At 39.9% G+C, this 19,208-nt stretch overlaps 1 protein-coding gene across 2 annotated transcripts in view; it reads right to left on the bottom strand.

Annotated features, from left to right (window-relative positions):
- Positions 1-11,432: 11,432 nt before the first annotated feature.
- The window catches only part of LOC136431263 (AP-2 complex subunit alpha-2-like), a 47,726-nt gene continuing 39,950 nt past the window's right edge, over positions 11,433-19,208 (bottom strand). For both annotated transcript variants that reach the window (XM_066422589.1, XM_066422588.1), the window contains 6 exons: positions 18,938-19,027; positions 18,204-18,330; positions 16,600-16,716; positions 14,824-14,893; positions 13,910-14,044; positions 11,433-12,903 (listed from right to left, as the gene is read on the bottom strand). In XM_066422589.1, the coding sequence (XP_066278686.1) occupies positions 12,826-12,903; positions 13,910-14,044; positions 14,824-14,893; positions 16,600-16,716; positions 18,204-18,330; positions 18,938-19,027 (617 nt within the window). In that variant the 3' untranslated portion in view covers positions 11,433-12,825. The remainder of the gene's footprint in view (positions 12,904-13,909; positions 14,045-14,823; positions 14,894-16,599; positions 16,717-18,203; positions 18,331-18,937; positions 19,028-19,208) is intronic.

Consider the following 19,208-nt stretch of genomic DNA (forward strand, 5'->3'; position numbering starts at 1 on the left):
TGCATAATTAATGAGGAAAGTTTATACATTCATCAATTTCCATGATAGGACTCGCAAACATGTGACATATGTAACTGAGGAAGAGAGAAATATTAATAGATATCAGCTATGCAAATGAGAACCTCATTTACATAATCAATGAGAAAATAATATAACTCGAGATGGGCTTGATGGATGGTCATGATTTTTGGTATGTAGATAGCTTATGTGATGCTTTGTATGATTGGATGATAATTATGCAAATCAGATTATAATTAATGAGGCAATTTTAAAAACCTGCTGTGTTCCATGATATGACTATTCAAATATGTGACATTTGTAACTGAGGAAGAGAGGAATGTCAATAGATAGAAATTATGCAAATGTAGGCCTAATTTGCATAATTCATGAGAAACTACTATCATTCCATACTAGTAAATAACGGCAATTTCATACTTGTTGCATTTAGAAGTTGTGTGAATGTGAACACCATTGAATCAAATTATGCTAATAAGGAGCTTATTTGCATTATTGATGAAAAATGTTAGCATAACCTTCTTTGTTAAGCTCATAATCATAACAAGGAGGTTTGGACAACTTATGTTATTTGGGTGAGGAGGATCAACTGGTATGATTTTTGATTGATGAAAAACACTCCTAATACGTCAGTCATAAAGGTCAAAATCATTTCGCGAAGGTATGAGGTCGTAGAACTCTTGTTTCATTATACATCATTCCAAAGGCGAGACCAAATAAGCAATACATTACTATAATGTAACGCATATACTTTTATCGATGATATTTTTAGTTAGAATTGTAGAATAGATTAGCCTTGCAGTACTGTTGGTTTAATGTCATACATGTACTATGTGCGATTGTTGAGCAATATTTTTCATTCATTGATGATGAGGCAAAGGAACTGTCTTACCGGGTCATTGGTAATGGCTGTAGTTACGTTGGTGATTGTTGAGTTGACACAAGATGCGGAATCCGTGGTGCCGAACGCACCCACGATCTGGCCATGTACAGCGGTGGCCAGAAGTATCGACATCATATGACATACAAGTCCTGGAGAGACACATTCCGAAGAAAGCGTCAGATGTACAGACGGAAATACCTTTTTTGTATAATACATCGAGTTACTAGAGTTAACTATTTGTGCTACATATACTTCAGGTTTGCTATGTTAGTTTAGCGATTACGGAATATTTTTATAGATATGAATTAGTATTGAATTTTTCTTTTTATTTGAGTTGAATGTGTGATAGCTGTGTGCCGATTTGTTAGAAATAGAGAGAACGCTAGCGACCCCCAAAAAACACCCCTCCCAATAAAATGGTATGGCAACCCTGTGACGTCATAATTCAAGATGGCCGCCACCACTCATTCCAACGGATCCAACAAAGATTTTGCCACGCAAACCTGTAATTACCAAAGCCTGCCGTGGTTTGGAATCCGGTTTTCAGATCGACTCGTGTTTTGTGCCTATTTGTACGCTAGAGCTAGGGGTTACAAATAAAGAGATGAGATGTTTCAATCAGGCTGGAGGTTCAGTGTCTTATGAGAGGTACACATTGATCCTGCATTGATAAGAGTTGCTAAGGTGTGCAATAGCTCAAACATTCGGATTTTACAGCTTGAACAGATAAAGTCCTGGGTTATACATGTAACTACGTAATCTGTAGAACAGTCCAAAGCAAAGAAACAAAGTCCATACGGTAGGTTGTAGCTACATCCCTTTCCGCTGGGTCTTCAGTCATGTACATCAGGAGGATGCGATAAGACATCATGACGGCCTGGAAAAACGTTGCCAAAGACGTTATGTGTCCGGTGACAAAATCATATATCAACGATTTTAAGACTCCTTCTCTATCTCTCTGTCTCCTCTCTCTGTCTCTCTCTCTCAACACACACACACACATACACACACACACACACACACACACACACACACACACACATACACACACACAAACGCACACTCACACTCACTCACTGACTGACTGACTCACACACACACACATAAACACACACACTCTCACACACACATACACACACATACACACTCTCTCTCTCACACTGACACACACACACACACACACACACACACACACACACACACATATGTATATTCTGAGCGATCGCTGTTATAAACGTTACATTATACAACTTCTACGTTGGTTATTGAACCTGCTAAACTGTCTCACCGTTTGTAAGACCAGGAACACACTGTGGAACACCAGATACCAGGCGATCCTGCCACCATTGCCGATATCCGGAACGTACCACGCCAGGATGTTGGACGGGATCATGATCATGATAGATGTGATCATCCTGGAAAAGGTTTGATACATGTCAACCACGTGCATCAATCACGTGTCAATCACGTGTATCAACCACGTGTCAATCACCTGTATCAATCACGTGTCAATCACGTGTATCATATTCTCCAAGCAGAGGAGTGGGTCCGGCAGGTTGTTGACGTGTTTTTAGGCGTTTTTGTCGGGCTTTCTACTTTGTAATTTTTTTTTTCTCTATAACCCATACGGGATCATTCGTAGCACGTCGGCAGAACGTAATCGTTTAAGATACATGGTCGCGTATTCAAGGTTGATATCTCGTATATAGCCTAGGTTCATTTAGTTGATGTGTCCAAGACATATCTTATGCATTTGCTGTTACTCCGATGCAACGTTGACCAAAGAGAACGAAAGAAATTCGGCAGCTATAGTAGGTCTAAATAGCAGGCTAATTACCGTACATGCAACAAATGTACGCATTTCGTTCTGCCGAAGTGCTATCATTCGTCTGTTTATTGGCTTGCTGGTGTCCCTGTTTCAAGATTACCAATAAATTTCTCCACGTTTACAGACGAAAAGAAAACCACTCTCCTCTTAACATCGCAAAACCCACACGTTACAGAAAAAGTGGGATCATTCGTCTTCCACTGTCTCGGAAAAAGAAGTCGAACCCAATAAGTTAGAACTTAGTGTCAGTAAATGGGGAGGGGGACTTTGGTCAGCTATAACTCAGTAACCATGAATGAAACAATAACGCGGTCTTTAGTCCTCAAATACCTACCAAGTGCCCTATCGTTTGAATGTAAAGTTTGAAAATTCTGGTAAAGAGATTGATTTTTTAGACCTGTGTCATTGGCATATTAAGTGGGGAGGGGGGGACTTTGGTCAGCTATAACTCCGTAACCATGAATGAAATAATAACGCGGTCTTTAGTCCTCAAATACCTACCAAGTGCCCTATCGTTTGAATGTTAAGTGTGAAAATTCTGGTAAAGAGATTGATCTTTTAGACCTGTGTCATTGGCATATTAAGTGGGGAGGGGGGGGGGACTTTGGTCAGCTATAACTCCGTACCATGAATGAGATAATAAAGCGGTCTTCAGTCCTCAAATACCTACCAAGTGCCCTATCGTTTGAATGTAAAGTGTGAAAATTCTGGTAAAGAGATTCATTTTTTAGGCCTGTGTCATTGGCTCATAATGCTTAAGTATGGGCGAAACTTTGGTCAGCTATAACTCCGTATCCATGAATGAGATAATACAGCGGTCTTCAGTCCTCAAATACCTACCAAGTGCCCTATCGTTTTAATGTAAAGTTTGAAAATTCTGAGATTGATTTTTTAGACCTGCGTCATTGGCATATTAAGTGGGGAGGGGGGGGGGTGACTTTTGTCAGCTATAACTCCGTAACCATGAATGGGATAATAAAGCGGTCTTCAGTCCTCAAATACCTACCAAGTGCCCTATCGTTTGAATATAAAGTGTGAACATTCTGGTAAAGAGATTGATTTTTTAGACCTGTGTTATTGGCATATTAAGATTAGAGTCCCACTTTACAGTTTGTTCATGAGTAGCTGGAAAACGAGACAGACGACGGATAACGTTCCTTTTTTCTCCCTCTTTCGAGCTGACACAGACCTCACGCTAGACAATACTTTTTTGTCTTTATTCATCAACAAAACCTACTTCTTTGGAGTCCCTCTGTTTTTACGAAAGGTCTCAGATTTCACCACTGACAATACAATAGCTGTCATCCTATCGTATCTTGCTATCATAGCCACCTATTTTGGTAGTGTGCGGGTATGTACAAATTAAAACAAGTTGTCAACCGTTTATATTCTGAATAGCAAGGTTCCTTTATTCACAACCAAGCATTTTGCAAGAGCCAACGTTTCGACAGCTGTCAGTCATCTTCATCAGGGCGATACTGACTAGTTCACATTTGGGACCACATTCTTTACAACTGACATTTGTGTATCATTGTTGCTTAACAGTATCTATTAATGTGACAATACTTTACATTTGGAACCGCATCATCTCACCATTTTTGCTTAACAGTATCTTTTTAATGTAATAATACTTTACATTTGCAACCGCATCATCTCACCATTGTTGCTTAACAGTATCTATTAATGTGACAATACTTTACATTTGGAACCGCATCATCTCACCATTGTTGCTTAACAGTATCTTTTTAATGTAATAATACTTTACATTTGGAACCGCATCATCTCACCATTGTTGCTCAGGCTACAGCAAGTAAATTTTATGGATGACATCCTCCGCAGACTCCAAAATTAATGAGATAGGGCGAAAAAAATAGAACAAGGCGGGCAAAAAAAACAAGATTCCTATGTTTTCAAATTTTGAGATCATAAATCTTGGTAAACAAGAATTGAGGCCACGAAATATGATATCGTGACAAACAGGTCTTTTATTGCTGTATTCGACCAATGAGGTTTCATATAAAATACAAAACCTCCTTGATTCAACAGTAAACATGTCCTTGTAGATGTGTATCCATTCAATAGACTTTCTAAAACAAATGCAAAAAAGAGCTTGTTGTACCATCATCTGAAGCAACTACACTGGGTATTTATATGTGGTGAAACACCTTGTGTATACAGCTCAATTAACTAGACCCCCCCCCCCATTATTTGTATAATGTCCTTGCTAGAACAAATGCAGAAAACGGCTTGTTATTATACCATCATGGGCAGGAACCACACTGGGTATTCATATGCAATGGAACACCTTAGACTGTCAATGTTTACGACATATTTGCCCATTTTTGGCATGTTGACCACCGTCGGAGGGCAATGAAATTTCTTGTTTTTTATTTCGAAATCAGGCGAAAATTGATCCATAAAAATTACTTGCTGTGGCCTTAACAGAATCTATTAATAAAACAAAACTTCACGTTTGGGACTGCATTGTTAGCGGTAACACCTAGCTTCAGTGCACTGTGAACTAGTCAGTATTGCCCTGATGAAGATGGCTGACAGCTGTCGAAACGTCGGCTCTTGTAAAATGCTTGGTTGTGAATAAAAGAACCTTGCTATTCAGTCATTCGCCAACCTGATGAAATTATTCACGGACGTTTATATTCTGTTTTATTAGAGAGATGAAATGGATAGTTGTGAGCACGCACCATGTTTTATACTTGCCCCACTTGTTCGGCTTGGATGCGTTGAAAACCGGGATGAGAAGAGGATACGCCAGGACGTCCCAGACACGGCCCCCGAAAACTACCACTGTCGCCACAAGAGGAGTGAACTGTGCAACACGAGAAAAGGTTGTGAAAAAGCACTGACATACCCAAACACACCCGTCAGAGATGTCCAACAAGGCTGTGCACTAGTAGTACCAGAGATTTTTCTCCTAAACTCCAAACTGTGCCATCCTTGTGAAAATATTTCTCATTATTTCTTGTACTGTCCAAACTACACTCAATACCGTTCCTTACTCTTCAGCAATTTTGAAAATCTGGTATAGGATCAGTCACAAATCTCAATGATCTCTCGGATAATGTCCTAATTCAATTCTTGCTTATAATTAAAGGTTCACCCTTCCTTTCGAATTCAAACAATGCCAAAATCTTACAGCATGTCCAACTATTCATTAAAGAAACCAAAAGATTTGAGTAGCCAACCCCCCATCCTACCAGTCTTGTAGTACCTGCCCAAATATATCTCTGTTTAATGATTTCAATTTTCTTACATTTCAATATTTCTGTCATGTAGTTTATTTGAGATGAATTGTTACTCTTAAGCTTTGCATGTCCGCACCTGTTTTTTTTCCCATTTTCAGTATTTGTATATGTTTTGTAATTCTGTAACTGGTCTCCATTAGTGTTCATTTTTCATAAATTTCGCGCTATTCTTCCTACTTTAAACACAATTAAATCAAATACAAGAACAAAAACGTATACAATTGTTAGATAGTAAATTAAACAAAATCAAATATGACGAACTTAAAAGTGAGCAGGAGAAGTCAGAGGTCAACATTGTATCTAGGTAAAGACCGTCAAAGAAAACAACCGTTAAGTTATTTCTGGATGTAATGTATCTGCGTTTGTTTCGACAGCAGCGCTCCCAAGCCCGGGACGATTACCTGTACATTACACTGAAATAATACCAGGCTAAGAACTGCATCAACGGGCTTGAAAACCACCACTCTTTCTTTTCCTCACACAACAGAACTTGATTTTGGGATATATGATTAAAGACAAAGACTTCCATTTTGTCATTTGGTTCGTACAAAACTGAACTTTAACTGTAGGAACATGAACAGATTAATTTGTTGAGTACATACAATTTTAATAGCCTGCTATCTTGATATCTACCAAGTTACCACCGGAGCATGTACTACAAGTGATATGCGCAATGGACGTTCGTTGGTGTAATATTTTACGGTGATAACAACATCAATATCCGGTTTTGGAGGTTCGACGACATACTACGTTCTGTTAGTTTGAGGGGATATGGTGGACATAATGTAAAGTCTAGTTCTTGAGCAGCCTATGAGGTTACAAACGAAGATTGTGATGACGATTCCTTTAATCTCCAAGCAGATCTCCACGGTGCTAAAATCGTACAAGCTAGCCAGCGGAAGCTCCAGTCAGCCAGAGAAGTTGTCAGGCACCGTCGGGTTGCAATAAAAACTCCTTCTGCCAGTTGGATACGGTCTTTGCAACCGTTGGATCTGCTCGGAGATTACTACAATGAAGGATACACGTGAAGATACTACCTAGCATAAAGTGTACTGAACGAAATGTGCATAATTTCTCAGCTACCTTGACCACCTCCAGTAGGAAGATGTTGGCGTACAGAGACATAACGTTGTACATCATGGTCCCAGAGAACTCCCCCACGGCGTAACACAGCTTCTCACGGGTGGACAGCGGCTCCACACGGACGGCCGCCATTTTGTAGGACTGTCTACCTCTACTGAAGATGTTGTCACTGTTGTCATAAGCCTCGCCGTATAACGTTACATCGTGCTTACACAACTAGTTTGATTTAGCCGCTTAAAAAAGGAATACGAAGATAGTTTTGTACATGACGATGTCGGCATTGGTAAAATACTTCACCAGCTACTTCGAACACTCTTTCGATATCTAGTTGCTTAGATATACAGTATATGCCAATTATTTGTACACCTTTTGTCTGTATAATTCGTATATCTGTATAGAATTCCAAAACACCAAACCATTTACCACCCACTCAATTGTAAAAACAATGAATAACTGTATTGCTCAAATCGTAATGTTCGGTGTATTGCAGAAAATCTTGTCCGATTATATCGTAAAATGACCCACAACTATAGGCTAAATTTTGAGTTTACACTGGATCTAAAGTGTTATGTATTATTCCATTCATTGTTTCCTGTGCACCTGAATTTATGCAAAATATCCAAGGTTAGGCCTCCAAATTTGACAACTATAGTGGGGGGTCAAAATGGTGGTCATTGCGTGAGTGCCATGTGTGCGCGTGCAATCTGACATTTGAGGCGAATGGAGTTCAATGGAAAACTTTTGCTTTTATAATTCTGCAAAGTCTAATTATTTACCAAGCATCTGCCCCAATATTCCCGTGTATACACAGTAAAGGCTTGTTCATTTATTTGTTTGTTTATGTTATTGTGTCTTTGTCATGTGTAATGAAGGCTCAGTTTGACCCGTAGGTCACTTTTCATTGAGGTCACGATGATGCCGCTATTGGTGTCTACGGAGCAACTTTGGCATTCTCTCGGCATGGGCATAGCCATGTCCAAAATAAACGAGAAAAACACACACACACACAACTCTGGGTAAGTACACAAATATCAACACTATGGCTATAACCATAACACAGATCTGCTTGGCGGTTAATACCTTCTTTATTCTGTAAAAACAGTCACCATTCCGTACCACATAGTTGACGTAAGGTCGGTACCAACAACTTCTCCGGTACGGCAGAAGCGTGACTCGATCGCACGGCGAGCATGTATGTCTGAACATCATGCATAGTAGCACAGTACAGTACAGGTAATCTATCGAAACCATGGTTACTACAGACTAGCTAGGTTGTTCAAATGTCTCTCACATGGGATGGATTCTCACGGCTGGACGTGGGCTCCGCTCGGACACTTACCGTTTCGCGGGGCTGTTGATACAGGCTGTACGCCCTGTTCTCAATCATTAAAGCTTGGCGGCTTCACGTTTCACAACACCAACTTAGGCCATGTTGATTTGATTACATGGATGCCATGAGCTGGTAACCCCAAAACTGATGTGAGCGTGCGAATGAAATAAAAATCGGCAAAAACAAAGTTGCCTTACTTATGAAATCTACGTGGTAAGGAATGATGTATACCGAATGAAAGATTCTTCATTTTTGTTCTTTCACATCTGCTTTTTTGACTTTGACATTCTACGACATTAGTATTCGTCTTTCCAAATACTGTTTTCAATTCAAAGCATATATTTTCTCATTTTGCAGCGGCTTTGTATGATTTATAGTATTTCTAGCCATCTCTGGAGCCTGGTAGAGGCTAGCAAAAAAGCCACAGATATCAAGTAGAAAGCTACACACATAAAACAGATCTGCTTGGCTAGCAATGCCTCGTTTATTTTGTAAAAACAGTCACCATTTCGAACTATTCACAGACCGCGCAGTGGACTTATGCTCTGTACCAGCAAATTCTCTACGGGTACGGCAGAAGCATAGATAGCTCGTACGGCTGGCATCTAAGTTCGAACATCAAGGCATTTACAAGGCAAATAACATCATGTACAGGTACAGTACAGTTAATCTCTCGGCACTACGGTTACCACATACAGGCTCTTCAAAATGTCGTACCCCGCCAAAACTGGCAAGAGGTCCCTTATATCAATTTACAGCTGGTTGAGACCGCAGACAAATGACTCTATACTACATGTATCAGATTTTCGTATAGCACTAGGACATCTTGCAATTTGATTTATTCGTTGACGTGTTATGTCTTGTCAATTCGACTACTGGTACATAGCTATCGCCGAGGGTGTCTCGTACGAATGATAAGCATTCTCACCGGCTGCTACAGAAATTCACTGTGATGAGCGAAGAGAATTTAGATACAAAAGACGGCCACGCCATAACTCAAGTCACCGGCTGTTTGCCCCTGTACAGCTGCCCCATTGAATCAAAACCTTTCGATGGAGCCGGGATATTCGCTGGATACAGATTAAAAAAAGAAGCTGGCAAAAGGTTCTATAATGAGAAAATTTTAACGATGTTCCATCAAGACTTCTTAATAATACGCTGGGAGGAGAGGTGAAAATGATAGCTTAAGACATGTGGACTACTCCTTCTTTCACAATACTTCGGCTGACAACTGATTGTCCTGCCCGGACACCTTATCATTGACTTGCATGCTGCGTGTGTTTAGCTTTGATTATTTACATACAATGTCCTTTATGTACAGCGTAGTGTGGAGAATGTATTGGTGGAGCATACGGCTGACAACAGAGCGAATTCACTCTGGCGACCTTCACAATTCGTCTAAATGAAACCGGTACCCCAGGAACGCATACTGTCTGCCATAAAAGCATGTTTATGGTGTGACCTGCGCATGCACAAAGTGATGGCCTCTTGTAACAGTTCTTGCACAGACGCGTTTTGCTTCTGTCTCAGGGGCCTTAGACCTTTTACCTAGCCTCTACCAGGCTCCACGGGTCTCTGGAAAAATAGTAGAAATTGGCCAAATAGACAGATAACGTGCCAGAGGAGTTAGTCCGCTTAATTAGTTACAGTTTGCAACCTAGGCTATATATTACACCGCAATGCATCACACCGTGTATGCGCAGTTCCAACCGTAAACTGGTTATCATTGGTGACTATTTGTCATTCAGTGGATTGCAGCTCGAACGTACAAATTTTACAGTTTTTTCTTTAGCCTATGCACGTTTTAAATATGCTTCTGTTCCAACGTTCCCTTGGGTTTCGGGCACTTGATTGAACTTGTTCGAGGGTCCAAACCTCAACATTTTGATTGCCGAAAACGCATGAGCTACGGTTCACTGAAGGACAAAGGATGCACCATGGTACCTACCAATGACCTAACTTGAATAAACTTGTGGCAAGTGCACTCCTCATTCTATTAGAAGGATCAACTTTATCTACAATGACCCATTTCCCAGGCAGTTTCCCCCCAAATCGCCAGTTCAATTGACAAGGGACTGGAAACGAGACGTTGTCCAATATGGTCCACAGGTGCATTTAAACCAAGTCTATACTATGTTGGTTATCAAAATGAAAAAAAAAAAAATGTTTTAGAGTCTGACCCGGCAGTATGTACTTTTGGTGTAATCAGTTTCAGGAAGTGATTATATAGTTAGCGAAAGGTTTCAATTCTAAAAGTCTGACAACCAATAAATTCGTACCTTTATAAGCTTGAACTGGGATTTTATCCAAGAATAAAACATGATTTCTCGCAGGCTTTTGACAGTCCCTACACGTGGATACATGTTTTTTCTAGGGTCATTAAGAATAAGCCCTATGTCTGTCTACTGGGGGAAGATAAAATTACCAGCGAACAATGCAGTCATTTGTACATTGCTACATTGGAAATCATGTCTCGAGCTCTTCAACTTTTCACTGGTGCTATCATCTATATTTTACTCACTTCTGCTACTAACAGTGATCCTGATCCCTACTACCCTTTTACATGTGCTCTCCACACTTACTACAACAATAGACTAAGTGCAAGCATCGTTTCTAAATGGCCTCACATATTGTCAATTCAATATGACTCTTTGCACGGTAATAATAAGTACAATCAAACCTGTACAAGTGACCACCTCTATGTAAGGACCTGCTTGCCAATGTGACCACTTTTTTTTTACTGGTCCCTTAGATTACTATTTTCATTGACAAAACAATAGACCTCTTTCCAGTTACGGCGGCCATTTTGAATTTCCCGGGGTCAGCTGGGGGTCATGCACCAAAGTGAGGCTCAGGGTGACCATTAATAGTGACCAGGTTTCCACAGAGACCAGATTTTCTTGGTCCCAAGTGGTCTACTTGTGCAGTTTTGACTGTACGATTAAAAAAATTATTCAATCCCCCCCTCCCTGAATTCTCTAACATACTGCCTGAAGTATTGTCTGAATAATAGACCACAAATGCACATGGTTGCTATCATACATGTGAATACTACTGTTTATATCAGCAGAAGCATTACAACAGAAAACAGTCATTAGCTCTTTAAAACTTAGTTCTTTCTGGGGTCAAGTACGCTGCAAATAGCTGCTCTTTTCATCATTGCAATTCACAACCTGATAGTCTAGTAATAATTAATCATTTTAGTAATATAATATACACAATAGCTAAAGAAACATTGCATGTAATGTAGAATTATACTTAATTGATGACATAGTAACCAAATGATTAAGTTCATAATGTTTTTTCGGTACAGAATACTGTTGTACGCATTATATAATCAAACTAAATGTTACCAAATTGACAGGTACTGTCTTCCTGATGACGATTTAAGAGATCATACATGTATATCTTCAAGTATTGTATTTTCTTGGCCAGAATTTCTCGCAACCCTATACATTTGTATGTACGTAATATGTGAATAATTGTATTTGTGTACAAATTTCCTTGCTGCCTCCCGAAACCACTATTTCCTATGCACAAACTACCATTAACTCTACCAGCACTTGTCCCTCCTCATTTATAGGAGACATTTATCACATCATCTACTACTTTGTTGCTTTCATTGGGATAAAGTGCAGAGGCATTGGGCAAGCTTCATACCATCAAACAAGTGTTTGTCTTTTTTACAAAGACATTTCTTGCCGTCCTCTGTGCGATAAGAGGTTCTAAGATATACGAATATCACTTCTTCCTTTGTTACACTGCTAAACTAAACATACAAATTCTAAAGCCTCAATGGCTTCTAGAATGGTCACAGCTACGATCCCTAGGAAGTGCTTTTCATAGAAGTTTTCTAAGGTTTCCTGAAAACGCTCAGGCTTTGGACACCTCTCGTGCTTGGTAAAAGATTTTCCAAATTGACAATGCTCTCCGTTGTTGAACTTCACGTTACAGACGGTACACATTAACTGGTAGAAAACATATTTCAATAAAAGGTTACATTGACACCTGCTAATGACTCCGATAGAAATACTGGTTTCAAGGGGCAGCCTGGCCTAATTTGCATAGCAAAAGTCAACGAAAAAGAAGGGCCATCACTGAAGACTGCCACGGACACACACACGGGCATATATTCACAAGACTACTGATTTAAGGTGACTGTGATCTCTTCTCTTTAACAATTTTGCTTCCCTTAAATGGAAATTTTCAAATTCTTTAAACTACCTCTCCTTTTTTTTGTTGATATGGCATAATCTGTCCACTGTACATCCTTCTCCTTCCTCCCTCTACCACGCTGAAAACACGCCCATGAAGGTCTAAACCTCAAGCTACTGCCTTTGGAATTCTCCTCGATAATAATTCCACAATGGTCTTTCCTAGGATTTTCTCACGGATTCTCTCAAGTAACCAGGAGGGTTTGCGGTCAGAAAAGCTTGAGAAGAAGATCAGCCAGCCTTGTGGTGACGGAGTTGCTACTGGTTCGCAAAGTTAACCGGTACATCTGGAAAGGGAAAATGAACAAGAATTGGTCATTTTGTGCATACTTATGTTAACTAACCAATGCACAAATGTAGCTCTATCTATATCTATATCTATATAGCCGGTACAACCGCCATTAGCTGTAAAACCAGCTTCGCAGGCACGCGGCGTGACAGCAGCTGGTTATATTACGGTCTGTTACGCCTAGTCTTTGCATATCTGACTGTAACCGTTCTTTAAAACTACATGTACTTAGAACTTGATGACAACGAGTTCCATTCTACTACGGTTCTCGGAAAATACGAATTTTTGAACACATTAATCCTTCGCTTATAACTCTGGTACTTAACAGCATGACTATTTCTAGTCCTCTTCTGAGCTGGCTTAATGCAGCCTTTGTGCAACGTCAGCAGTAACATTTACATCTAGACAGGGGACTAAACGAAGATGGTCATTCACTGCATAGGCTAGGCCATATAAATGATTTTGATGTAAAAAGCATGATGAAATCACGAAAACAGAGGGCTGGGAGCAAAAATAAAAAATTACCACAGTCTGTCATCCTCCACCAGAAAACTTTAAATCTACAACCCCTAATGCCCCCATCACAAATAAAAAATTCAGCTTGGCCGACGTGTTGGCGAGCTTCAAATGTGCATTTTCGGCCAAAGTACGGGCGACGTCCTGTTGATTACGCGGGCTTCGGGCGATTTTTAGAAATAAAAGTTGATCCAAATATTGGCCTTTTACCAGGTTAGTCGATACTGACTTCGTCCATGTCCAACTGATAGTACCATCTCATGGGGGATTTTTAGTTCTTAGTGTTCGACAGACGTCGCCCGAGATTTTCATTGGAATATACGGTCGACGCTTGGGCGATTTTGAAATTCGGCGAGCTTCGGGCGATCTACAAAGTCGGCCGACGCTCGCATGAATTGTGACGCTGGCTTAAAGACAGCGTTAGGGCCCTCATGCTTTTTTATTTATCTATTGAGCTAGCTAGAACCCTGGCTGAGAAAGTGTCTGACCTGTGCTTGCATGTTGGGCTCTAGTCTGAGCAGACAGCCGACCTGTGACGACTGTGCCTTGATGATCCCCGCTCCAACAAAGTTGTCAGGGTTCGGGTCAACCCCGTCCAGGAGACCAAACCCAAAGCCAAGGAGCTGGGAAACAGAGAACAATCATTATCATGGAAGCTCATCCGTGTTGGTAGTAATCATGATACAGTGCTTAACTTTCTTCCAACACTAAGGTATTCACGTATCAAATTTTTTACGACCACTGTCGCCTTCTTCAGGATCAAAAATGACCAATCACTGCCGAACGAACACTGGCGAGAATTACAGACAGGTGACTTTATTGACATGTGTCTTTACGGATACGTGACGTCAGCAATTGGTCAAACGTGCCAGGAAGTTTATAACGCCCACTGTCTCTGTTGAGTGATGGCCGGAAAGCAATCATAGTGTTCAAGTATCTTTTTTTTATCACGACAGTAGACTACAACATATGCACTACAGTACAGGGTGGTAATTTTTGAGATTGTTCACTCCCTGAAATTGTGTGCACCAAAGTACAAACTTTCCTCTGAGATTCTGTTTTCATGTTGATTTTCCAATCTAGCATCTTTTTTAAAATTCCGTTAACACAGAAATTAACATGGTGTGGCCTAAGGGAAAAATTGAGTGTTCGCGATGGTTTTAATCTCGCGGCAGTGCTAAAGTCACATACCGCCACAGTATTTGACAAAAATTTTTGCGGTGGTTTCAAGTTTGTGGTGAACCATCGCCGTGAAAACCGCGAAACATTTCTGCATTTACAGTACCTTGTGTAGAATCTATGGGCTATTCATGCAATGCAGCCTCACCACGGCTTGTGTATTTAAATGTAGTCATCCCCACTCTTCTTACTTAGCGTGCTGGGTAACAAATGTAAGGAGTACCTTTGTCCTGGAGTTGTCCTGGTTTATTGGGTACGTAGCCTTGAAAATCTTTTGCTCCTCTTGGCCTGGGCTGGAGACGAACAACAACAAAAAATCATCATGACGGTTGTAATACTTACTGAGAAATGCAAAAGTACATGTTACGTACAAAAGCTATTCAATCAATTCTCTGAGTTTGGAGTTCTGGTTCATCATTGACATGGAATTAGCTGACAAATTTACTTTAGGCCACACCAATTCAATTTTTTGGTTAACGGATTTTCTCTTTTGAATTTTAGCACGAGGACATCATTTAAACAGAAGGCTGGGGTGAAAACTTGCACCTGACCATGTTCACTCCCTGAAACTGTGAGCACCAAAGTACAAACTTTCCTCTATGATTCTGTTTTCCTGTTGAGTTTCCAATCTAGCATTTTTTTAAAATTCCGTTAACCAAGAAATTAAATTGGTGTGGCCTTAGTAGCATCTTATCTTCATGATGCAAAAAGATTTTTCAACCTTGGGAGGATTTAAGGAAGGGTATGAGCCATCACATGCACATTGGACTTTATTCCCTTATATAGGAATACAGTAGTTGAATTCCTTAGGACATACATTTCACCTAGCAACAAGCATGTACATTTGTACTTGCAGCATGCCAATGGTACGGGTGGGGGAATCACTAGGAGAGAACTAAGAAGCATAGTAGGGTAGTTCTTGGAAAATGTCAAGGATTTTCTCTGCACAATGGTCCATACACTACATGTTCTTACCCAATAACCTATAACTTTCTACTGTTTAAAGCAGCTCCAGTTTATCACAGCCCTATATACTTTTTACTACACCCCTTACCGTCTACGAATATTTCAGCGAGCCAACATGAAGAACAAAGAAAAGGGAAGCCATTCTCAGGTAGCAGACAGAGGTGGTAGTATCAGCAAGGCAGTGGAGAAAACAGAAGAATGGAACGAAGCCAAGGATAGGTGAGACAGAACAATTGGAAGGAAAACAAGAAGAACAGATGCATGAATACACAAGAGGTCCAGGACAAAGTAAAGTAAATTTTATAAGAATAGAAGATTTGAGTTTATAGGTATAAGAAAAATACAATATAAAGGAACCGCAGAAAAAGATTTCAGCGGCCGATAAAATCTGGTCTATGTGGACATGTGGTCATTATAGACAAGATTCTTACTTCATGTGTTGAAGGAAAAATTATCTAAGGCCACACCAATCTAATTTCTTGGTTAACAGATTTAAACAAAATACTAGATTGGAAAATCAACATGAAAACAGAATCTCAGAGGAAAGTTTGTATTTTGGTGCACACAGTTTCAGGGAGTGAACAGGGTCAGGTGCAAGTTTTCGCCCCAGCCTTCTGTTTTAATGATGTCCTTATGCTAAAACTAAAAAAAAAATTGCGTTACCAAAGAAATTAAATTGGTGTGACCTAAGGGACCACCAAGAAGTGGTCACATCGGATGGTGGTATTATGTGGAGGTCACTTTTACATGTACTTTGACTATATGTCTACAACGTCAGCTGTCCTCACGTCGTGTTCTGTGTTGCAAATGAAAAGTCTTTTTAAATGGCACCATTGGTAAACTTTGTATATTTGTACATTTGTATATAATCACATAATTTTTTACGCGAGCAACTGTGAAAATACTCGCCAATTCAGACTTGCCAGTCTGCGATGTGGTATTTGTCAATAAAGTTTCAAAGTTTAAAAGTTTACAAGTATATTCTTTATACATATTTCAGCTCTTAATGACACTTGAGATTTCCTTTTCCTACCTGTTGAGCTGTTTCCACCTGTTGAAGAAAGTGGTGGCATCCATCTCCACGGGTTCGAAGAATTTGTTCAACATGACAGGCAGCATCAGGTTAATCTGCTGCATGCTGCCGGAGTAACTGTGGGGTGGGGAGGGGGGCAGAAGAAGAAGAAAACAACAGTTACGAACAAGCCGTGAATAGTTTCATCAGCTGAGGTTGGTTAGTCACTGAATAAAAAGACTCTTTTTACACAACCAAGAGATTTATTCCACCGGCGTTTCGGTGACCATCTGTCACCTTCTTCAAGGCAATTCTGACAACGCATAGTGATGTCATCCCCTGTGATTGTACATATGTAAATATTTTGCGTTTGGGAATGCATCTCATTATGTATAAACAGTAACCCCTGTGCTGCATTATTATGTGAACCAGTCAGAATTGCCTTGAAGAAGGTGACAGATGGTCACCAAAACGTTGGTTGAATAAATCTCTTGGTTGTGTAAAAAGAGTCTTTTTATTCAACAAACACTTCCGTCAATGTGTGACTTGCTCAACCATTTTTCAAATTACACGTCATGTTTTACAATTAGGGGTGCATACCGTATGGCTTACCGGTAATAAAGTCCAAGCCCAAGTTTAGGTCCAGAGATTTAGGTTCAGGTCCAGACCTAAACCTGTCCAGTTGATGTTTTGTTTTATTAGACCAATATTAAGCATAGAGAATTACTACTGACACGCACACCTATAAAAGTTTCTTGGTGAGAAGACTTTCAAGATAAACCAGTGTTTGATATTTGAATGTTACACTTATTTTAAATGCCTTTCTTGTAAGGGGAGACTCAAAACACTTTATATCAAAGAAAATAGAAACATATATTTGTACTTTGTTCAGGGTTTTTTGGACTCAGGTTTTAGGCTTTCAGCTTTTTTGGACTAGGTTCTTGGATGTTATAAAGGTCGGAATCAGGTCCAGCGAACCGGTATCCACCCCTAAGTACAATGTAGACAAGTATTGATTTTTACAGCCAGTTCATTCTTGTGACGCTGAAGAAGAGTGATGGCCGTCACTCAAGACGTTCGAAAGTAATCTCTGAATCTTATATCCTGTTGTAGAGTTTGAGTTGTTCTTAAATAGTTCTGTGAATATAGCTTCAGCAGATTGGTAAGTTGTTTGAAGTAAGCGTTCTTTCAACAAACCCAAACTTTCAGGAAATATGACAGCTTTCTTGCTGCAATGCCTCTTAGTGGCAGATAGTAGCCTTGCTATGATGCAGGCAGCTGACTAGCTTCAAAATGATCTTCTCCCTCTTCCGGCAAATGCAAAGCGTATGAGACGATGCATGATAGTGCGATGTGGCTTTCTCTACAGCTCAATTATAGCCAAGCACATTGGTTAACATCTAACACCAGTAAGTATGTCAGTTTCTTTTTACGTGCCCCTCTACGTAAAGACTGATAAACAAGTGAGTTTTACCAAAAAAACCTTTATCACTCTTAAGTAGCCGTTTGGCACCCAATTCCCTATTGTTACAGAGTTAGGCAGCAGGGAGAAGGTAAAAAAAAACAAGGCTTGTATGTGATCAGTCTAAACAACCCTTCAAGACCGACGATTGCCGATGTCTGACCTGAACTTGATGCTGAGGATGGGGGCGTCCAGGAAGTCTGCTATACACTCCACGTTGATGATCTGTTGGACCTGCGCTCCTCCCTCCACGGTGTTCACGTCCAGGGGTTTGGTCTGGACATTCAACGGTGCTCAGCGGTTAAGGAAAACTTCAGCAGCAGACCAGTTCATACATGTAGGAGAGCACAACCTACATATAGCTTTTACACAGAATGTTCAAACTAAAATGGTCAATTTAACCACTGCAATAAATATTGTGCATTTTGTTGATGAAGGTTAGACATCCAGGTTGTAAGATACGCCAAAAATAGTAACTCAAGCAACTGGATAAAATGTAAATTAAAATTGTTCATTTTGGTTTATCAATCTCTTTGGTTTCATTCAATCTAATCTAATTGTTTCTAAAATGTGCTAAAGTGAACACCAGTGGCCACTGAATCAGTTACATAATAGACTAAAAGCTCTATACAGTAATCTGGATACTTAAGTGACTATTCAACGGTTCACAGCGGACAAGGTCTGAACATGAGTTCTAGCAACTTTTAAAAGACACATTGACTTTGTCTCGTGACGGGTAAGGTTATTGGTTTTCTTGCCACTGAGATACATGTACATATAAAACCAGGACTACTTGCTATATGTAGCCAAGGTGACAAGGACAATGCACTGCTTAGTATCATGCTAAGAACTGGAAATGCAAATTAGCTTCAGGTACATGTAAGACTGAAAGGATATCAGAGGCCAGCTCTCCTGGACAAGACACGGTGGGTGTGAAGAACTGGAAGGGGTACGACGTCTTGTTTCCATAGAACAGGCCTAAACGTCCTGTATAAACAACAACAACAACAACAAATATTTATCATTCACTTCCTTTGTCAATATAGAGCTTTTAAAACTAAAAAAAAAGAAAAGAATCGAGACCAATAAATGGAAGATGAGCTCTTTTATAATTTTTTTTTCGTTTCATGAAAAAATTGTGTTGAAATTAATTAGACATACCGGTAAA

The sequence above is a fragment of the Branchiostoma lanceolatum genome, chromosome 3, assembly GCF_035083965.1.
Source record: "Branchiostoma lanceolatum isolate klBraLanc5 chromosome 3, klBraLanc5.hap2, whole genome shotgun sequence".
In the NCBI taxonomy this organism is placed as follows: domain Eukaryota; kingdom Metazoa; phylum Chordata; class Leptocardii; order Amphioxiformes; family Branchiostomatidae; genus Branchiostoma; species Branchiostoma lanceolatum.